General features: G+C 46.2%; 10 protein-coding genes across 10 annotated transcripts; 6 read left to right on the forward strand and 4 right to left on the reverse strand.

Annotated features, from left to right (window-relative positions):
* Nucleotides 1-11: 11 nt before the first annotated feature.
* Nucleotides 12-1,432, forward strand: EDB93DRAFT_1242489 (uncharacterized protein; the record flags this gene model as incomplete). The annotated part of the gene is made up of 7 exons (XM_041452019.1): nt 12-35; nt 87-122; nt 162-314; nt 362-483; nt 536-628; nt 677-1,072; nt 1,120-1,432. The coding sequence occupies 7 exons, from the start codon at nt 12-14 to the stop codon at nt 1,430-1,432; spliced, it is 1,137 nt and encodes a 378-aa protein (XP_041303866.1).
* A 189-nt stretch (nt 1,433-1,621) lies between these two features.
* Nucleotides 1,622-4,827, reverse strand: EDB93DRAFT_1092011 (uncharacterized protein; the record flags this gene model as incomplete). Its single annotated transcript, XM_041446401.1, has 12 exons — nt 1,622-2,305; nt 2,362-2,493; nt 2,540-2,745; nt 2,793-3,020; nt 3,074-3,182; nt 3,231-3,340; nt 3,433-4,030; nt 4,085-4,096; nt 4,158-4,443; nt 4,494-4,521; nt 4,575-4,654; nt 4,703-4,827. The coding sequence occupies 12 exons, from the start codon at nt 4,825-4,827 to the stop codon at nt 1,622-1,624; spliced, it is 2,598 nt and encodes an 865-aa protein (XP_041303867.1).
* Nucleotides 4,828-5,072: 245 nt separating this feature from the next.
* Nucleotides 5,073-6,506, forward strand: EDB93DRAFT_797818 (uncharacterized protein). The gene is made up of 5 exons (XM_041457514.1): nt 5,073-5,558; nt 5,615-5,675; nt 5,730-5,802; nt 5,859-6,027; nt 6,077-6,506. The coding sequence occupies exons 1-5, from the start codon at nt 5,140-5,142 to the stop codon at nt 6,114-6,116; spliced, it is 762 nt and encodes a 253-aa protein (XP_041303868.1). The 5' UTR covers nt 5,073-5,139; the 3' UTR covers nt 6,117-6,506.
* On the reverse strand, nt 6,123-9,693 carry EDB93DRAFT_797815 (WD-repeat-containing protein). Its single transcript, XM_041457513.1, has 13 exons — nt 9,628-9,693; nt 9,468-9,578; nt 9,154-9,419; nt 8,795-9,104; nt 8,374-8,745; nt 8,141-8,321; nt 7,994-8,091; nt 7,745-7,942; nt 7,510-7,683; nt 7,243-7,461; nt 7,062-7,193; nt 6,560-7,009; nt 6,123-6,506 (listed from the first exon to the last, which is right to left on the reverse strand). Exons 1-13 carry the CDS (start codon nt 9,661-9,663, stop codon nt 6,204-6,206), a joined length of 2,850 nt encoding a protein of 949 aa, XP_041303869.1. The 5' UTR covers nt 9,664-9,693; the 3' UTR covers nt 6,123-6,203.
* Nucleotides 9,694-9,794: 101 nt separating this feature from the next.
* On the forward strand, nt 9,795-11,932 carry EDB93DRAFT_797857 (peptidase M18). The gene is made up of 8 exons (XM_041457515.1): nt 9,795-10,015; nt 10,065-10,126; nt 10,179-10,278; nt 10,327-10,531; nt 10,586-10,802; nt 10,852-10,938; nt 10,992-11,408; nt 11,465-11,932. Exons 1-8 carry the CDS (start codon nt 9,884-9,886, stop codon nt 11,655-11,657), a joined length of 1,413 nt encoding a protein of 470 aa, XP_041303870.1. The 5' UTR covers nt 9,795-9,883; the 3' UTR covers nt 11,658-11,932.
* EDB93DRAFT_797894 (Brix-domain-containing protein) lies at nt 11,588-13,030 on the reverse strand. Its single transcript, XM_041457516.1, has 7 exons — nt 12,995-13,030; nt 12,753-12,942; nt 12,588-12,697; nt 12,406-12,538; nt 12,097-12,352; nt 11,982-12,052; nt 11,588-11,927 (listed from the first exon to the last, which is right to left on the reverse strand). Exons 1-7 carry the CDS (start codon nt 12,995-12,997, stop codon nt 11,764-11,766), a joined length of 927 nt encoding a protein of 308 aa, XP_041303871.1. The 5' UTR covers nt 12,998-13,030; the 3' UTR covers nt 11,588-11,763.
* Nucleotides 13,031-13,067: 37 nt separating this feature from the next.
* Nucleotides 13,068-14,957, reverse strand: EDB93DRAFT_1170347 (ribonucleotide reductase small subunit). The gene is made up of 7 exons (XM_041450325.1): nt 14,712-14,957; nt 14,629-14,643; nt 14,464-14,572; nt 14,348-14,412; nt 13,647-14,298; nt 13,358-13,598; nt 13,068-13,305 (listed from the first exon to the last, which is right to left on the reverse strand). Exons 3-7 carry the CDS (start codon nt 14,507-14,509, stop codon nt 13,284-13,286), a joined length of 1,026 nt encoding a protein of 341 aa, XP_041303872.1. The 5' UTR covers nt 14,510-14,572; nt 14,629-14,643; nt 14,712-14,957; the 3' UTR covers nt 13,068-13,283.
* A 196-nt stretch (nt 14,958-15,153) lies between these two features.
* Nucleotides 15,154-15,845, forward strand: EDB93DRAFT_1071731 (ferritin-like superfamily; the record flags this gene model as incomplete). The annotated part of the gene is made up of 4 exons (XM_041444981.1): nt 15,154-15,201; nt 15,259-15,442; nt 15,498-15,562; nt 15,612-15,845. Coding segments are annotated over 4 exons (531 nt in total), but the record flags the coding sequence as incomplete, so codon positions are not given.
* A 255-nt stretch (nt 15,846-16,100) lies between these two features.
* On the forward strand, nt 16,101-16,566 carry EDB93DRAFT_1092068 (ribonucleoside-diphosphate reductase small chain; the record flags this gene model as incomplete). Its single annotated transcript, XM_041446410.1, has 2 exons — nt 16,101-16,263; nt 16,313-16,566. 2 exons carry the CDS (start codon nt 16,101-16,103, stop codon nt 16,564-16,566), a joined length of 417 nt encoding a protein of 138 aa, XP_041303874.1.
* A 464-nt stretch (nt 16,567-17,030) lies between these two features.
* On the forward strand, nt 17,031-19,196 carry EDB93DRAFT_1092145 (glycosyltransferase family 57 protein; the record flags this gene model as incomplete). The annotated part of the gene is made up of 12 exons (XM_041446418.1): nt 17,031-17,212; nt 17,260-17,338; nt 17,396-17,411; nt 17,463-17,640; nt 17,689-17,842; nt 17,892-17,963; nt 18,016-18,268; nt 18,321-18,466; nt 18,515-18,651; nt 18,701-18,798; nt 18,851-18,926; nt 18,974-19,196. The coding sequence occupies 12 exons, from the start codon at nt 17,031-17,033 to the stop codon at nt 19,194-19,196; spliced, it is 1,614 nt and encodes a 537-aa protein (XP_041303875.1).
* Nucleotides 19,197-19,218: the final 22 nt, after the last annotated feature.

Here is a 19,218-nt window from a genome sequence, read left to right on the forward strand (position 1 = left end):
AGCAGCAGTAGATGGAGAAGTTCTCTTCCTTCCGAGTAATCAATCTAACTGTTGGGTTTGCTTTGTGCTCACCTTTTGTTTCATAGGATCCTGGAACTGGTATTCAGGCTAGTGCTTGCACAGTTAAATTCTGTTAAGCAGTGGCTCACTCTCGTACCCAGCCTTTCCTTACGCCGGTTCCACCACATGAACATGACCTCTTCGTCACTATTCTGACGCCCATCAGAGCGGTCGTTGCTGTTACACGGACTGCCGTGATTGTCGTGCTTGTTTCAATCCATTTTGTCTTAGTTCACGTGGTCGGCTTTATTTGTGTGAGTGGCTGCAAAGTTTACAGTCACAATTTCGCTAAAGGAAACAGCGTCCTGTTCCACCATTAAAAGATGTAATCTCCTGGCTAGGCACCGCTCTGCTTGCACGCTTGGCACTCTACGTGATAGGATTTTGGTCGATGCCGACGGAGCTTATTGTTCGGAAAAGAGGGTCAGCTTTCTGTTGAATCAATTCCTGAGATAGTGCTCACAAACAATTTCAGCAAAACTCCTGAGAACAAGTGGAATCCAAGAGCAGGAGACCTTATAGTATCAAACTGGACTTCTTGGATAGAAGTCCTCTGGCTGGCATACAAGTAAGATGCTCAATTGTGTTTGCAGTTTTTTCTGACCAGTCATGCAAGATACAATCCGTTGTTTGTGTTGCCTGTTGCAAATGCACCTACAACATCTTCAGCCAAAAATGCATCGTCAATATCGTACACTCCAGGACGAAAAACAGGGACTGGATCCGCAGCTATATCTTCTTTTGACCGGGTATTGATCTCACCAGAAGTCATTCGCGGCTTTCGCCAGGTATCTTTATTGGAAATGATATCTTCAACTGGCAAAATACCATCGGCCTCTTCCTCTGTGCCTTTGCGTAGTCTTGATGATATTCGCCGTTCAGCACGTAGACCCGTTGTAGTGTTTCCTGAATGCACAACCAGCAACGGCAGGGGCCTACTTCGATTCGCTGATGTCTTTGATGGCGCAAGTGTTCCTACAAAGGGCTACAGCATATTCTTGATGTGTGTCAGGTGAATCACATTCCAACACTCATCTTGTTGCATCTAACCAGTTCCAGATACGATCCCCCGACACCGTCGCAGCCCTCTTTGTCGCACTCGGTCCCAGGTGCTACACTCAACCCCCTGCGACATTTGCTGCAAATCTGTACCAGTCTTTCTCCACAATCTATCTCAATCCGCCAGCTTCCGCTTTCAGAATCACCTAGTTCTCAACTCTTCTTAGTCAATGAGGTGGTTCATGAGCCACGTTCTGATATGCTTGCCGAAGTCTGCGCTGTGCTTATAGCGAGAATGGGTAAGATAAAAAGGGTCGGTTTTGGATGGGAGGACAAATACGCTTTTTTGGACTTCTATCGTGGGAGGCGATGATGATTTAAGATATGTAGATTCCGTTCATTTCCCTTGCAAATCATTCGGTCTTTGGTTTATGGACTAAGAATTACTACATGGGTAGGCCTAAATGACAACTATCGGATACAGAACTGGAGTCGCTTGAATAAATAAGAGGTTTTAAATAACTTTTTTAAGAACTGCATCAACGAGGAAGAGGAAAATTCACTAGATGTCTGCCATGAGGTCATAACTTTGGGACCCATCCCAAATTCCAGAATCCCGCATGAACGATTTCCATCGTTCATCCATACCGGACTCTCCAGAAGGGAAAAGGTCAGCAAGATCATCGTCCACTTTGATGTTACTTGAATCTATCAAATCGGATTGCGAGAAGGGGCTTTGAAAAGACGAGACCGACTCGGATGGCTGGGGGATGGGGGAGGAATATATAACGGGCCCGGGGCCTGGCGTCATGAATTCGAGAGGATGAGGCAAAGAAAATGCATCCCATTGATTTTGGAACGTAGTAAATACATCCCCTGTGCCTGATGTGCGATGTGGCATCGATGAGGGAGGAAGCATTTTCAAGAATTCCACAAGCGTGGGATGGACGTCAGGGATGGAATCTGAAGGTGAACTACCGTCGTCAGACGCCGAGGGTGTACCCGTGGTGGATTGTAATGAATCAACAACTGACAGAGGAACAGACGATGGTACTTTCTTGCGGTTCTGCTGTGAAAGGATCTTGGTGACGAGGACACGAGTCTGCCCACCAAACATGGTAAGTTCGTCATCACCGCCCACTTCCGGAAGGAGGGAAGATAGACTGCCTTGATCGTTAAATGTCGCTCCACTGCGATATTTTTCAAGCGCTTGATAGGCTTTCAGCCTAAGTTTGTTTAGGATAGCCTAAGAGTTTGTACGAATAAGACTCATCAAGACAACAAATTTTGAATGATGCGCACCAAACCATGACGAGCGCGACTTGATGTCTTTGATCCCCGTGAAAACATTTCCACTGCAAGGTTCAACTCCTGCCATGCAGCAGGCGCCATAGTCGTCGACGGTGCTCGAGTGACAATAGATCCCACAATTACCTGTGCCTGCTTGAGTATCCCATCATGTACTAAGCCAACTACATACAGCTGCAGACAACAAATGACTCCAGATAGTCCACCAACGCATAAAGAGGTCCGGGAACATTTGGAAGTTAAGGATAGTAGTCTTGATCGTTGCCGACGCGCAACGATATGCAGCGAGGAATGACGGAGCGTAGGGACTGCGAAGAGGATTTGTGGGAAAGTCGAGCATGGCTTGTGCAAAAAAACTACGATGAATAAATAACATCGCTGGGAAGACGTCAGATAGGACCCAATGTTGCGTAGAAGAGGCTCACTTGTCGTTCTAAACTGGAAAAGGATACGACCACGAATATAAGCCGATGGAGTAGTGTAGTTGTCTTGGACGCTAGAAAGATAAAGATTTAAAGGCGGAGGTAAGACTTGCTCGCGAACTTTTCTGTCAAGTTCTAGGATAGTGTCGTAATTTGGAAGTTCTGCGCTCAGCGTCAATTCTGTGACTTGTGAGAATACGTCTCTTGTAAAGATATGCTTCCATCGCCAAACTGCCAAAGTATAATGATTCAGCGAAATAGGAGCGGCAATAGTCAGAACTCACACCCAATCTCAACTTCTCCTTGATCATTTATAGTTGTCGTCTCGTCTTCAGGAAACTCACAGTCTACGTACGATAACCTGTTTGATGGAGGACGACCCAGAGTGAGACTCTAACCAAATCGTCAAAATCATGTGAAAATACAAGAAATGTCACCCACATGAAAGATATCCGCAGAAAAGATTTCCCAGAATAGGGTACGGCGACGCTGAACAACCTTTGGGCTCATATTAAATCGAGAAGGGTCCCGGTCTATGCAAGGAATGAAAACTGATGAAGATGAGACCAAAAACAGATACTCACGAAGACCCATCTGAAAAAGACACGGTCAATGTCATGTTCAAGAAGATCAAATCATAAACACACGCTCTGAGCTAACTTGCTGGCAAGCGCGATGGCAGACCACGCGCTGTTTAACGCGTATTGCTTGCCTCTGTTGCTGTAATAGTATCCCATCACAGCCAGAGCTTGAACAGTTTGAATAGTGGGTGATTCGAAAACAGAGCGGAGTGATAATGCCACACGGCCAAGATGAAAGTAGTCCTCTGCTTCCTGGTTACATGGTGGCAAAGTCAAGTCCATGAGAGCGCCCTGGGAAAAGACCATATAGAGCACGGCGATAGTGTGTTCAGGGCACTCTGCCTTAGGTTCAGGTGTGTTATTTTGCCTCTTCTGAGCAAGATCGTAAACAGGTGATAGAATATCATCAATCAGTTCTTCTCGCCGAATCGGTCGAAATATCCAAGCAGCGTGCTCCATATATGTCTCGCAGAGTGCACTAGCCCGCGGGTATGGCGGTAAAAGGCTTAGCAACGAGTCCAGGATACTTTGACAGTGATCATGGTCAGGAATACCAGTCAAACTGAAGGGGACACTTGACCCCAATCGAGATACGTCCGTGGACATGCTCGGAAGCTCGTCTGGTTGAGAGGATGAAGTGACATCGATTTCAGCGCCTGCCTGCCAGGATGCAATCAAATGAATTGTCCCGAGCTTTTTTTCGAGCCAACATACAATGAATAAGGTCTGTTGGGTTCAAGTTACCATGACTAAGCATTCACGAAAGGAAGCGAAAGAATAGCATTACCTCTGAACCTGCAGAAAGCCCAAAGTAATTCGACTGTCCTCCATCGCCGATAGTCAAAGTACCAAATGAATTCATAGGGACACTGCTGCTTTCATGTGTAGCATCATGGCTAGCCTTTGGAGCTTCTAGTCCAAATTTTATGGAAAGTAGATCTTCGGTGAGGAGCGGATGAACCTCCTCAGACACACCGCCTTGAAAAATGGACAGTGCATCCTCGAGTTGTCGAATTCGCTGACCCATCTCCACAATCTTGCGATGCAGGTGCTCTGTGTCTGCAAGGACAAAACTAGTAATCACTCAGCGCGATCAAATGCACAGGAAGAAAATGGTATATACCGAGTACCCTGCCCTGTAGAAAGACTACCTGTAGGTGTCACAATAATGTTAGGGCTGATTGATTGCATAATAACTAGACACGACCATTTGGACAGATAGTTGGGCAGCCTCGACGAACGCAAGATCCACATGGTACTTTCTTGTCGCATTTCAGTTTCAGTCTTCGAGCAATAAATCAGGCAAGTTTTAAATTCGAAAAATGGGAAAACCTTCTGCACTCTGCGCACGAGATTTCACCACGAGCGCGCTTAAGTTCCGTTTCCTCTTCATTCGCTACTTTGCGAGATGTGCGACGGGGAACATTCGAAAAATTCTTCGATGTGTCCACAGGCATAGATGCTACTGGAACGCGATCTAAAGTTAGAAGTCCTTGGTCACCGAAGAATGATAAAATGAGACAACTTCAAAGTTCTGTTCTAAGAAAGAGCAGAGGGGGATCCGGCGGCCGAGGTAAGTACTTAGTAATAACATAATCGCTTCATGTCACGTGCATACACGGACGAGAAATCAAAAGTCACGTGCCAAAGCACGTCCCGCTGAGAATTTCGAGTCCTTTCAAAGTTTGACAACAATCGACATCGCAGGAGACATCACGATTTCTCGCCCATATTTTTGTAGTCTTTTATCCACTCATATCACTATAAACATGCGCTGGCTTGCAGCCGCCTTCACAATCCAGGTCCTTGCTTCGCTGGTCGAAGCAGCCATCATGAATATTTCAGACACGCGGGGCATACGAGACAACAAATACGCTAAAGCACACTACCTACCTGATTCACACTCCTTCAGCCCGCGAGACGGATGGGAACCTGTTAATATCTCCAATCTAAACTACAAGTATCCCGCGTCAAGTCACAAAGATCACTCCTTCCATAGAGCACTGCGCAGGTCGTCCCAGAACATTACATCTGTCGGCCTCAAAACATCAAAATACAGAGAAAAGCACGCGAAAACCTCAAACACAACCACAACCACTGGATTTTTAGGAACCGTGGTCTCAAGCCTTGCTTCTATCTTTGCGGGATGTATGGGCAAGGGACCCTCGGTGGGTGTGACCATAACTTGGTATGCGATTTCGCCTGTACTGCAGTTGATATGACACAGTCAACTATGTTCGTCAGGTATACTGGCCATGACCTAGAGAATCCCAGTTGTTGGAGTAACGGAGGATGGTCACCAACAGTAAGCATGCATGCGCATACAACCATGGTCGAGTCTGGAAATAACTCTCAACAGGACAAGTCTTTCGTGGGCGCCGTCACCTTGGATGGTTGGACGACGAAGCCACAATGCTTCAAGTTCATCGAACGTGAGTTGCAAACTTCTTTGGAGTTCGATGTCACGATATATTCAATTGTGATATAGTCTGCAACGGCAGGACGTGTATATTCATTCGTGTCGTGGACAGTTGTGCTGGGTGCGCCGAAGGATCTCGTCACGTCGACCTGACCAGGGCGGCATTCAGCGAACTGGCGAGTCCGGATGAAGGCATACTGACCGTGCAGATGCGAGAAGCAACAGAACCCGACAACTGGTAAGTAACATACATCCAAAGGGGCTGCACAGCTGAACAGTCACGATAGGGACACTGACTTGTGGGGGCCACAGACCACCAAATCCTGATCCGCTCAGCGATGCGCAGAAAACTGTTTGCCTGACACTTGTACCGCTAGATACTTATGAGTACGACATTAGAACTATTTCCACCAATTAAGCTTTGATGGAAACCCTTTTTCTCTTTTTGCCTTCTGCGATCTTCGCGCGAACTTTTTCCTCGTCGAAGTCTTCCTCTTCATAGAACTGGGCAGCCCTCTCTGCTTCTGTTCTTCGCCGAAGATGTTGTAATGCAACCAGATTATATCCAATAGTATCTTTCTCGTGGCGTAATGACCTGCGGAGGTGGACGCGTAACGGGATCAATGCCGTGCGCATGACACGATTAGCCACGATCTGGTGGTGATGGATTTTCAAGAGGAAGAACAATATACGAGATACCAGGGACATATTCCACCCCTTCGTAATGCGTCAAAGGTTGTATCTTGGGAGATGTGCAAAAAAAAGCTTACTTTCTGTGCCCATAGGTCTAAGTAGCGCATCAACGAAATTACCTTGTCAAATGGTAGCACTAGCAAAGCGTCATGCAAAGCAGTACTGGATATTTTCTCCACAACTCGTAGAATGTATCCTTCAGGTTCCAAGTCATATGCTGCGAGAATGGGGTTTCGAGGCGGTGGCTGCATCCCTGCAGCCTCTAGTGAACCCGCTTGAGCAACCTTTTCTTCATACTCCTGGAAAGCAGCCCGCTCGGCATCAGCGAGGTCCAACGCCTCCATAATACGTTCGCCCGCCATGAGTGTCTCCGAAGTTTGCTTGGTGACTGCAGCTGCTTCCCCGGAGGGTTGTGTATCAGTTTCGCTATTGTTGACGATAGATATGTCAGGACGGTTAAGTGCGTTTGCAATTCCGTCCTCATAGATTTGTTCAAGCTCCCGCTCCCGCTCTTCCTCGAGAAAAAGCTAGACTCGAGGTCAGGCGTGCTACCAGATAGATCACTGCAGTACAGCTCACTGGTTCGTCGAGTTTCTCCCAAACTCTGATAGACTTGTCGTGCGAGCCCGTCACTACAAATTTTGCGTGGTTGCTCACAGCCAGTGCCCAAATCTCGCTGTGATGACCATCAAGTTTCTGAATGTTCTCAAACTACGCGAGATTTGAAAATGATTTTAAAAGGGAAAAGAAGGGGTCTTACCTTGTCCCCATCCCAATACTTGAGCATCTTATCCTTGCCAACAGTCCAGAAGTAATGTGACTTTCGCTCAAAGAGCACCTGCATGACACTCTCCTCGTGAGCAAATATTGACTTGTGGCAGTCACCAAAGTCGAGGCCCCAGATCTTCACGTTTTTGTCTGCAGAGCATGTAACGATGAGCTTGGAATCATCCGAAATGTCCATTGCTAATACAGGTAGCTGAAACAGCATTGAGACTTCGTATTCACAGCAGATTCTGGGATTTACCTTGTGACCATATAGAGAAAGGAAGAACTTCAGGGTGTCTTGATAGAAAACTTTTACTGTGGAGTCCAGTAGGGCTACTGCCAATAGCTTCCCATTCGGGCTGTATCTGACGAACAGGACTTCATCCGACATCTTCAACGTTCGTGTGTGATTCAACGTCATCGACTTTTTGACCTGCATATATTGATCCGCGATTGGGATTGCAGAGTGCATGTTTGAAAACCGAGACACTAACCTCATCATTAGAAAAAATATTACGCTCGAACTCCCAAAATTTGACTTCCTTATCAGCACTACCGCTAACCAAAACTCGCTCGTCTGGATGAACATGCAGTGACCAAACAGTGGAGCTATGGGCTTTCACAGTCTCCGCGAGTGCTGAAGATGCCAAATCATATATTAGAATTTCCCCTGACTTCGTTCCAATAGCGACCTAGAGGAAACCTAATCAGCGTAACATTTTCGAAAAAAAAAGGAAATCTACATGTCTGTCTCCAGGAAGGAATGTGCTACAAATAGCGTAGCCGCAGTCTATTGTGCGAATGCACGCTGTCGTTTTCAGGTTCCATAGCTTCAAAGAACCTTCCGTACACACATCAGTGAAGCGCTAGAATTACTAACGCGAACGCACCATTAGATGCTGACGCAAGTATCTGATCATCTGTGCTCAAACACAAAGTCCTCACATCTGTACGATGCCCGGGAAGATCAACCGAAAACATCCGAGTGGCTTCAGGTGTCTCTTCTTTGGACTTCGTAGGGGGTGGAATGTTGTACACTTCAAGGGCGTTTGAAGACAATGCCACAAAGAGCTGCGACATGATAAGTCAGAGTCATACAGTGTTCAAGTAAGTTGATACAAACCTGGATACCAGGTTTCGATACAGCTTCCTTGGAACTAAAATCGAAGGATCTGACTTTTGCACTTGCTCGAACCACAAGGTAAGGAGTGAAAAGATCAATCAGGTTGATCTCCTGTTCAACATCCATAGCATCCTCTACGGCGTCATCGATATCTTTCCCTTTTATCTTGCTTTTCCCCTTCTCTTTTGCACGCTTTTTCCGTCTAGCCTGCTTCTTTCTTATTTCTTCCTCAGTTCGGATACGAAAGACTTCAATAGATCGGTCGTGTGACTGTACAGCAAGGTATGGTTGTGACGGGTGGAATAAAATCTGGGATACGCGATGACGTGATGAGAGGGGGAGGCTGGTGACAGGATGGATCATCTTTGCGACCTGCACACAAAATGAAGTTCGAATCAATCACTGCAAAATTGTTACTTGCCTCGCCTGCTTCATTTTCCACTAAACCTTGCGACAGTGACTCGTGGTCGATTTTCCATGCTTTAACTTCGCCCTCGCTGCTTCCGGTGAAGATAAAGTTCTTTTCTGGATCGATATCCAGGGAAGAAACCTCGGAGCGGTGAGCAATGATTGTCTGAACGCAGTGTTGAGTGGAGGTGTCCCATAACTTCATGAATGTATCTTTTGACGTCGTGAGTAGCATATGAGAGCGTGAACCAGTCGAGGTGGAAGGAAGTTCAGGCTCGGAAAGGAATCGTATGGTGGTGATTTGATTGCGATGGCCCCGTAGACTTTTGGAAGGGTGAAGAGAAAAGTTGTACAACGCTTGATATCACGTACCGGAAGAGACCAGCTTCGGCTACAACATCCCACATGATGATATCTGTATCTTGCGAGCCAGAAGCGAGGCGGGCTCCTTGTGCATCAAATGCGAGAGCAGTGACGGATTTTTGGTGTCCGTTAAATGTTGCAATGACTGAGACAAATGTACTATTCCAAAGGCGCACTGAACCATCGGCGTAACCCACTGCAAAAATGTTTTCTTGAGGAGAACGGCACATGCAAGTAACCTCAGATCTGTGTCCTGTTTCGTGCCACATTGAGAGCTGGCTGCACATGAGCAGACAGAAACACTTGAAATACTATCCACATACCATTTGCCCTTTCTTCATATCCCATACAAGCACGTCCTCGAGTGCTGGGACATATGCTAGTTTGCCATCATATAGTGAGTTGGAGGTTGAGCTGCATATCAGCCCAAAAGCCTATCCAATTGTGAGCGAGAATGCAGTGGATATCAACATGCCTACATGCCTGAGTTGGCCCGTGCCGCAGATAGCTTTGTACCATCGGTATGCGTTACGGTTATCCGAATCTGAGTGGACCAAGACGAAGAAAATGCAAGAACCTAAAGTTGGCAATTTATTCTCACATTAATCAAGGGAATGTCCGGGCCGCTGCCAAGTTGTGTCAACCCAACTTGCTCACAAGACATCTCTTGAACAATCGATATCCAAGCATCGAAGATTTCGCAAGACCCTCAGAAGCAAACTGTCATTCAATTCAAGAAATGATGCTTCAAGTTTCTCAGTCGAGCTCTGAGGCGGCCAGACGCTTCATCGCTTTCGTGAACGCATCACCAACTCCTTTCCACGCCGTATACAATGCATCTGCACGACTGGAAGCATCTGGATTCAAGAAGGTGAGTCGAACTACATACACCGAATTAGTATATCAAAATAATAGCGTAGATCAGGGAAGCAGACGATTGGGAGAAGACTTTGCAACCCCGAGGGAAATACTACTTTACCCGGTCAGTCTATTCCGAACATCAGCCGATTTGTGGTTTCTGATCTGTATTGCAGCAATCAGAGCTCCCTGGTTGCTTTTACCATTCCTCCGAACTGGAAGCAGGGCGCAGGCTTATCTATTGTAGCTACACACGTTGATAGCCCAAATTTGAGGGTGATTGAGTTACTACGCATCATATATAAACATCTAAAGTTCGCACAGGTGCGCCCTATATCCAAGCGGGAGAAGACTGGATACCTCCAAGTTGGGGTAGAAACTTATGGTGGAGGTATCTGGCACTCTTGGTTGGATCGGGACCTCTCCTTGGCCGGGAGAGTAGTGGTCACGCAGCAAGATGGGACCTTTCAATCAAAGCTCATCAAGGTTGATCGACCTCTCCTGCGTATTCCTACCCTCGCCATCCACCGTCTGTACCTTTCATGAGCACGTGGAGTCGGAACGCTAATATGTGGCCGTTCAGTGGACAGAAATGTCAACGATAATTTGAAGTTCAATCAAGAGACAGAATTTGTACCCATTCTAGGGCTTGTCGCGGACAGCTTGAATAAGACAACTAAAGATGACAAGGTATCAAACGCGACAGCTGCTAGCATCCAGGGAAATCATCACCCAGCCCTACTCTCTGTCATTGCCAACGAACTGTCAGTTTCTCCTGAAGAGATCCATGATTTCGAATTGTACGTTCCAGAGCTCCCTAAACCTGGTTTATTTCTGATGTCTCCGTAGGCATTTATATGATACCCAACCTTCTGTCTTGGGAGGTATTAACAATGAGTTTATGTTTAGTCCTCGCATGGACAACCAGGTTTGCTCGTGCGTTGCTCAATTTTCTTTCCCGTGATATATTCAATGGCAAACAATTATAGCTTCTGCGCTGTGGATGCCATCGCAACCTATGCCTCGTCTTCCAATTTCAATATTCTTGAGGGCAACGTCAACTGCATTGCCCTCTTCAATCACGAGGAAATTGGCAGCGTCTCCACATCTGGGGCAGAATCTTCCTTGATACCCTCGCTCCTGCAACGCTTATCTCCCACTCCTGCGCTTCATTCACAGTCTGTTGCTCGGTCGTTTCTCATATCGGCAGATATGGGTCATGCCATTCACCCGGCCTATACCTCAAAGCACGAGGACAATCATCAACCGACTATGAACGGAGGTATTGTCATCAAGACCAATGCGAAACAGAAATATGCCAGCGATGCAATCGGGTCCTTCATTGTGAAGAAACTTGTTGAGCGCAAAGGAGGCAAGGTTCAGGAATACGAGGTTCGAAATGACATGTGAGTATTTATTTGCCTTTAGAAGTTTATTTTAACCATCATACATCAATATCCAGGGCGTGCGGTTCGACTGTTGGACCAATGTTATCGAAGCTTGGCTTGCGCACAGTGGATGTCGGTAATGCCATGTTGTCTATGCACTCCATTCGTGAGACTGCAGGCTCTCATGATGTCCAAAACGCGATCGACCTGTTTACCACATTCTTTGAATGCTTTACTGAGCTAGACAAGACTCTTGCTGTAGATTAATTTACATCTGCAATGGGCCGCACTTTGTACAATATCATTCATCGTTGGCATGGTCTGAGATTTTGGTATACATTGAAAGGTTCTGAAGAACATTTAGATGTACACGCTATCGCTTTTGTCGTTTACTCGATGTCCGATCTGAATCTGCCCTTGAATATACTGCAGGTCCCGATAATAGACTCCGCTTTTTGGCCGTTCTCGCGTAATGTGCCAATACCCACTCTCTTTCTGCCTCTGTCTGTTCTATAGTGCCTTGCCGTATCTCATACGCTAAAATCCAAGCACTGAGTTGGCTACCAATAAAGCCAATAAGATGGCGCTCACGTTTCATCTCAAAGCGCGGCCCAACTTCCGCCAGTTGAACATCTCGAGCTACTTTTACAAAAACATGATGCCTGCGCAAGTTAGTATCCGTTGCATGTCTTCCCAATACACTCACCTGAAGGAAATGAAATCTCCGTCATTAGAGAACGTCATCACACGCTTGCTGTCCTCTTTCGGTACAGGAAACAGAAATTTTAGCACGTCTCGCACCCGGCCACCGAGTTTAGACGTGAACTCCTCGAAGATGAGGTGCGGGTACTGTTCTGATATGGTGGAGGACTTGTACGAGCCTATATCGTGCCGTAAGGCAACGTTGTGCAGGGTAAAGTAGACAGTAGGTCCATGGGGGAAGTGCGAGACAATCATAGCATCTGTATAATGCTCAAATGAGCGCACATATGGATACGGCTCTAGTTTGGCGTACCAGGAACACCACGGTGTTCGTGGAGAACAATGAGATCAGTAATATCATTAGCACGACAAGCATCCGCCAGCTCTTTTATAACGTAGTTTCCTCGGTTGATCCGATGTGAGTTGGGAAAAACAAGGCGCATTTCCTTTGCAAGGTTTCAATAGGAATGGGTGACGGATATTTGGATGACATACTTTGGCGAACTGCAACAACTTGGAACTTGGGTCTCTTGATGTTGTTACAATAATTTTTGGGTCTTGAATACCAGCCCGCGAGTATTCACTATCGATGTGAGTTGATGGCTCTAATCAAAAGACCTGGTAGATACACTAATTTAGTAGTAGATGATTTCAACTCACCTTCTTGTGCCTCGTCAAACGCTAAGTCCTTTCCTAGCGTCTTTGCGTCATTCTTAAGCTCGGTGGGAAGTTGTTTTCCTGATGCAAGTGCATCTTTGAGCTGCCGTTTGCGCTCATAAGTTTGACGTTCTTGAGCCTCGAGGGATTTGGCGTAAATGTATTGTCGTCGCTCACGTGTTTGTCGCCGAATCTGTATCCTTGTTAACTGCGAAAGCTGGAGACAAGGGAATTGTATGCATCACCATCTTCCTGTCGACAATCAAAGGGCTTATGTGTAGAGGACCAAGCGTTCGCTGAAAATCACCAATCACGTGATTTTCCTCGAAATGGCAACATGTGTTCTCGAGATGCAGACGGTCTTATACATGATAAAGTGTGAGTAGTGAACTACGGAAAATACTAAAGACTAAGTAGGGGGTTACAAGGTGACAGACAGGCATATGGTGGCTGTGGAATAAGATATTAGGTACGTGATTGGGTACCAGTCTATGTTATTAGTCGAAGTCGCGAACGACGAAAGGGAATAGAGGCTCAGAAATCCTCGTCAAGAGAACTACATTGTGAAATGAGACATGTGTTCTGGAGTAATATGGTGGGAAACTTACAATACCCTTGAAGATGCTGGAGTGTCCAATTGTCTGACATGTGCCTTCGCATAGTCAGACACGCGCTTCTCGAAAAAATTTGTCTTTCCCTGCATGGAAATCATTTCCATAAAATCAAAGGGGTTGGTAGAGTTGTAGAACTTGTCATTCCCCAACGATTGTAGAAGACGGTCGGCGACAAACTCAATATACTGGCACATCATGGTTGCGTTCATGCCAATGAGACTGACTGGAAGAGCATCTATGGTACACAGTCAATACCAGCGCAAGATAATAACTGAACACGTGCCTACTAAGAACTCTTGTTCAATGTGGACACTTTCTGTAATAATTTTTTGTATAACATCCTGATGCGGTCTTCGCCTGAGATGGGTAAATAAAAGGCAAGCGAAGTCGGTGTGCATCCCCTCGTCACGACTGATGAGTTCATTGGAGAAAGTGAGCCCCGGCATTAATCCACGCTTTTTGAGCCAAAATATTGATGCAAACGAGCCGGAAAAGAAGATACCCTCAACCGCAGCAAAGGCAACTAGCCGAGTAGCAAATGTTGCCTCCTTGTCAGATATCCATCGTAACGCCCAGTCTGCTTTTCGCTTGACGGCCGGTATCGTCTCTATGGCATCAAAAAGATACTGGCGCTCATTGACGTCCTTGATGAGTGTGTCGATAAGGAGCGAATAGGTCTCTGCGTGAACATTTTCGATCATGATTTGGAAACCGTAAAAGCATCGAGCTTCTGGGATCTGGACTTCGTTGGAAAAACGCTCAACCAGATTCTCGTTAACTATGCCATCAGACGCAGCAAAAAAAGCTAAAATATGTGAGATGAAGTGGCGTTCATTTGCAGTTAGTCGGGTATTCCAGTGCACAATGTCTGTTGAGAGCTCCATTTCTTCGGCAGTCCAAAAAGATGCCTCCGCTTTCTTGTACATGTTCCAGATCTATATGCCGTCAATCAAGTCCATCACCGTCCATAGAAAATGTTCTCACTTCATGATACTGTATGGGGAAAAGGACAAAGCGCCGTTGAGAAGGCATGAGGAGCGGTTCATATTCTACGTGTGTTCTGGTGAGATTGACGGACGCACAGAACCAAAAAAGCGTACCCCCTTCTGAAATTCCACTCTCGCATGGATCACCCGAGCTGTTCATACCATCACATCCCTCAGAGTAGAGAAATGGGTCGCTGAGAGAAAGCTTCTGTTGTGATGTCTCCTATCATGAAATAACTTCTAATTAAGGTTTGACTGTGAACAAGGAAAACCACGTACCTTGATTGAAAGGTCCTGGACAGATGTGACAAAGAAACAATCGAGCGTTTGTGTTTCAGACATGAGATAAAGCTTGCACCTACTAGTTAATAGTAGTGAGCCTGAACGACCCCTTTGAAAGGTCACGTAATCATGTGATGTACGTGACTGATTTTTTTTGGGGTCATCCGATTATCCCGGGCCGCGCGTTCACTGGTGCCCGTGTCCTGATATTTTAAAAATCTGTGTCAGTGTGAACCACGACGTGAAACAAGGTGAAGACGTGAGAAATGGTGTAAGCTGATTGGTTTGGGACTTTTGGTAATGATGGAACGTTAGTAATGTTCGCGCGTATCGTGGGCCGTGGCACGTCTACAAAAACCAACAACGCGTCGCGTAATGTTGAGTGGAACAAATAACCACAACCACAGTTTGAACGTTTAAATTTCAACTTTGGTTGGCTCTCTCTGCTTCTCAAGGACTTTCATCTCTTGCGGTATCCTCATCTTACAACATATCCATCTCATATATCCAATGGCTTCTACTCTTGCACCAGTTCGTGTATCATCTCCTGCCCCAACACCAAGCAAGAAGGTTCATCCAATTTTGAGTTAACCGTATTGTTCTAGCTAACGGATATTGAATCACTAGGCTGCTGCAGCCCTAGCCAATATCTCACTAGACTCGCCAACCAAGCCATCAGCAGATGACGAGGATACCCTTCCTGTTTTGATCGATGACCGCAAGCGTTCAGTCTCACCGGACTCTCAAGACGCCGAGGACGAGCTTGAAGAACTTCGCAAGAAGTTTGTTGGCGAAATTGACCTACCTGAAAGTCAGTGCCTTGATTTTGTTTGTGAATCAATATTCAACTTGACTTTTCGTTTCAGGCGAAGAGCCTCTGCTCAAAGAGTCCAAGCGTCGTTTCGTTCTTTTCCCCATTCAATACCATGAGGTTTGTTACTTTCTGTCGTCCTGTTAACTTCATCTTAACAATTCACTAGATATGGCAAATGTACAAGAAAGCCGAGGCATCATTTTGGACTGCCGAGGAAATGGACCTCTCAAAAGATATCCATGACTGGACGAACCGTCTTAATGACAACGAACGTCACTTTGTTTCACACGTCCTCGCCTTCTTCGCTGCGTCCGACGGCATTGTTAATGAAAATCTCATCGAACGTTTCTCCAATGAGGTCCAGGCTGCTGAGGCCCGGTGCTTCTACGGCTTCCAAATTATGATGGAGAACATTCACTCTGAGACCTATTCACTTCTCATCGACACATACATTAAGGATTCTGCTCAGCGCGAATATCTCTTTGACGCCATGGAAACTATTCCTTGCGTCAAGCGCAAGGCTGACTGGGCACTCAAGTGGATATCCGATCATCGTTCTACCTTCGGTGAACGCTTGGTAGCCTTTGCTGCCGTCGAGGGCATTTTCTTTTCTGGTTCCTTCGCGTCCATCTTCTGGCTCAAGAAGCGCGGTCTCATGCCTGGTCTTACGTTCTCCAACGAGCTCATCAGCCGTGATGAGGGTATGCACACCGATTTTGCTTGCTTGCTCTTTAGCCATCTCAAGCGTCGCCCGCATCCTGAGACCGTCAAGCATATCATTACCCAGGCTGTCACCATTGAGCAGGAATTCTTGACTGGTTCGTCATTGCTTTGATTTTATCCATCTTACACTGACTGTCTCTTTAGACGCTCTCCCTGTCGGCCTTATTGGCATGAATGCCAAGCTCATGTGCCAGTACATCGAGTTCGTCGCAGACCGCTTGTTAGTGTCGTTAGGCAACGATAAAGTGTACAACGCTACAAACCCATTCGACTTCATGGACATGATTTCGCTACAGGGGAAGACTAACTTCTTCGAAAAGCGTGTGTCGGACTATTCAAAGGCGAACGTCAATCACACAAATGCTAAGACTGATCAGGTGTCAAGTAAAACTTTGTGAGTTAACTATCTTTCTGTTAGACCTTGTCTGACAATGTTTCATCCAGCTCTTTGGATGAGGACTTCTAGATGTGTCATTGCGATTCCCTGTTTACATATATTCCACTTCCCTATGCACTATACCGCACGCCATATGTTCATCACACCAAACTCTGCATCTGTTCGTTTAGATATGTTATCATTATTGACCCCCTGTAATGTTTAGTGTTACCAGTAGTCATGCCTGCAAGAATTGAGTATTGCCTCCTGCTTGAACTCTTGAGCCATGTCACCTCATTTTTGCGGTATTATAAATGCTTTTGTGTACGACCACGGCCGTCCATTTCAACTGTGGCACTACCGAGCACGGTTGCGAACAGTTCGAGCCGGCTAGCTAGGCTCATCATGCACCATCTTAGTAGATGACGTAATACAATTACACGAAGTAAACGGCTACCAACTTTAAGAGCTTGGTTGTACACTTCGATGAGCGCAGTCAAAAATTCTCATAGTTTGCCTACCGACGAGCTCGAAGACCCCCAGAAGCCGCATGCACTGAAATCCACCTCGGCCTGGAGGTGGCTGAACTTTCTGGGTGGTGTATCACAATCTGAAGTCGACATCTTACTTCTCTCCACCGCATTCAAGTTCCTCCTGTTCCCAGCATAGTAGGCCCTCCTTAAATATGTATTTGCACGCTCACTGATCCATGAAGTCGCTCTACGGATTTTGAGGTCCACCGAAACTGGCTGGCCATAACACATTCACTTCCCATTTCTCGATGGTATTACGACGTGCGTCCTTAAGCTCTCTATATCCCATTACTAGGCTTATTGAACATGGCGTTGAAGACGACTTCTGAGTGGAGTAAGCCTCTTTAAAAGTTTCTGAATCACACCGTCTTATCTCGTCGACTAGCGCTGGATTACCCTCCATTCTTTGCATATTTCGAGAGCTTGATGTCCATACCCGCTGCATTTATCGATCCCAAGATAGTCGACATCCAAAATCTTCAATATGATGCATGGACGGTCATTGTATATCAACGTCTGACCGTCATTATTTCTGAACTTGTCCTTGGTGCGGCACTTCTGAGGTGAATTTCTATTTATTCTTGTCTGCGAAGCGCTGATTCTTGAGTGAGGTTTATACGTGGTTCTGTTGATCCCTCTCGTCAACGAATTCTCTCGGCGTCCTTGTTTCTTCACCCAGGGTTCCTCATAATTGACCACATACACTTTCAATACAATGGGTTTATGTTTGGAATATTGCTATGGTCGATCTTAATGGCTTGCGAAGTAAGAGAGATGGTCTTATACGAGCAAAAGTATCTTATCACATTTATAGGGCAGAAAACTTGCAAGCGGCATACTTTTTGCCGTTCTTTTGAACTTCAAACACATTTATATGTATCTGGCGGTATGATCGCATCACTATTCATAGTACTTGACTCACTGGATTGCCTCTACAGCCTGCATACTTTATCTACCTTTTGCGGTCTTACTGCATGTCTCCCGCAGGGGCGATCATCCCCACACGCTTCATCTCATTGGCGAATTCTGTTCTGCTCGTGTTCATGGCTTCTCTAGGACCATTCGTGTTGATGGGCCAACTCCCGCAACTGCTTTCTCGCTTGTTTCCTTTTACGCGTGGTCTGAATCACGCTTACTGGGCACCGAATGTATGGGCCTTGGTCACTGCCGCAGACCGTGTCCTTTTGCAGCGTTCGTGGTTCATTAATTACCCTTCCACTACCGAGCTCACGCTGGTCTTCAGTGGTAAAACATCTGGATGTCGGAGTCGCAGTGAATGAATCTGGTATTGCATCGACGTCCCGCGGCCTTGTAGGAGATACGGTCTTTGCGGTGATTCCAAATATCAAGCCCCTCCACACGTTCATCATTACAATAATCTTCCAGATGGTGCGACAAATTGCATGACTGGCGGTTCTTTCTAATATTGTAGCTCAGGTTTATCTCATTAAGCTATGGAGAGCGCCAACTTACAAGTCGTTCGTGGCTGCGTTGACGCTTTGTGGCTACGCTTCGTACATGTTCGGGTGGCATGTGCATGAGAAGGCCGTTCTGCTCGTATTGGTGCCTCTTACGTGCGTGGTTTTCATCACTCTTTTCAACGTAGTATATCTAGTGTTGCAGGCTTCTGGCTTCAGAGAACTACGCGTATTACAAGACCTTCGTTATCGCAAGTGTCGCGGGTATCTTCTCACTCTTCCCCTTGATTTTTACGCCAGCAGGTGCGTTCCCGTAATGCAGGCTCGTTTTGGGCATTATTAACAAATCTAAAAGAATCCTTGCTGAAAATCGTGTATTCCCTCATATGGGGAGGAATGTTATTATACCCCCTTCATAAGCAACTCTACGAGTGAGTAGTGGCACGGAAATCTTTCTACCTATTAAAATTTTCGACAGATTTCCTTCTTCACTGCCCTGGGTACTGTTGGAGAGCTTTGAGAATGCATACCTATATGGTTTTGCACTTCTCCAGGCTTTCGTCACCCTATTCCCTCTCATGACTGGCGAGAACCCAGACACTGAATTCTTGCCCCTGATGGTGACAAGCGTTTACTGTGCGGTGGGACTGTTATGGTCATTCATCCGGCTCAGTACTCTATACATTACACAGCAGTACTAGTAGATACAATGGGTTGTGCGGG

This window comes from Suillus bovinus (genome assembly GCF_016758785.1).
Source record: "Suillus bovinus strain UH-Sbo-P2 chromosome Unknown EDB93scaffold_69, whole genome shotgun sequence".
In the NCBI taxonomy this organism is placed as follows: domain Eukaryota; kingdom Fungi; phylum Basidiomycota; class Agaricomycetes; order Boletales; family Suillaceae; genus Suillus; species Suillus bovinus.

Excerpts from the sequence above, each read along its gene's own strand:
- EDB93DRAFT_797818 (XM_041457514.1), top strand. The coding sequence starts at position 5,140 with ATGCGCTGGCTTGCAGCCGCCTTCACAATCCAGGTCCTTGCTTCGCTG. Across the intron at positions 5,559-5,614 it reads GTGGGTGTGACCATAACTTG|GTATACTGGCCATGACCTAG; the intron begins GTATGCGATTTC and ends TATGTTCGTCAG. Across the intron at positions 5,803-5,858 it reads ATGCTTCAAGTTCATCGAAC|TCTGCAACGGCAGGACGTGT; the intron begins GTGAGTTGCAAA and ends ATTGTGATATAG.
- EDB93DRAFT_797815 (XM_041457513.1), bottom strand. The coding sequence starts at position 9,663 with ATGGTACAAAGCTATCTGCGGCACGGGCCAACTCAG. Across the intron at positions 9,579-9,627 it reads TGCGGCACGGGCCAACTCAG|GCTTTTGGGCTGATATGCAG; the intron begins GCATGTAGGCAT and ends ACAATTGGATAG. Across the intron at positions 7,194-7,242 it reads AGTATTGGGATGGGGACAAG|TTTGAGAACATTCAGAAACT; the intron begins GTAAGACCCCTT and ends AATCTCGCGTAG.
- EDB93DRAFT_797857 (XM_041457515.1), top strand. The coding sequence starts at position 9,884 with ATGATGCTTCAAGTTTCTCAGTCGAGCTCTGAGGCGGCCAGACGCTTC. Across the intron at positions 10,939-10,991 it reads ATGGACAACCAGGTTTGCTC|CTTCTGCGCTGTGGATGCCA; the intron begins GTGCGTTGCTCA and ends AAACAATTATAG. Across the intron at positions 11,409-11,464 it reads TACGAGGTTCGAAATGACAT|GGCGTGCGGTTCGACTGTTG; the intron begins GTGAGTATTTAT and ends ATCAATATCCAG.
- EDB93DRAFT_797894 (XM_041457516.1), bottom strand. Across the intron at positions 12,698-12,752 it reads GTTTGACGAGGCACAAGAAG|AGCCATCAACTCACATCGAT; the intron begins GTGAGTTGAAAT and ends TCTTTTGATTAG. Across the intron at positions 12,539-12,587 it reads AGTTGTTGCAGTTCGCCAAA|GAAATGCGCCTTGTTTTTCC; the intron begins GTATGTCATCCA and ends AACCTTGCAAAG.
- EDB93DRAFT_1170347 (XM_041450325.1), bottom strand. The coding sequence starts at position 14,509 with ATGAACAGCTCGGGTGATCCATGCGAGAGTGGAATTTCAGAAGGGG. Across the intron at positions 14,413-14,463 it reads GAGTGGAATTTCAGAAGGGG|AATATGAACCGCTCCTCATG; the intron begins GTACGCTTTTTT and ends GAACACACGTAG. Across the intron at positions 13,599-13,646 it reads TGAACAAGAGTTCTTAGTAG|ATGCTCTTCCAGTCAGTCTC; the intron begins GCACGTGTTCAG and ends TGTGTACCATAG.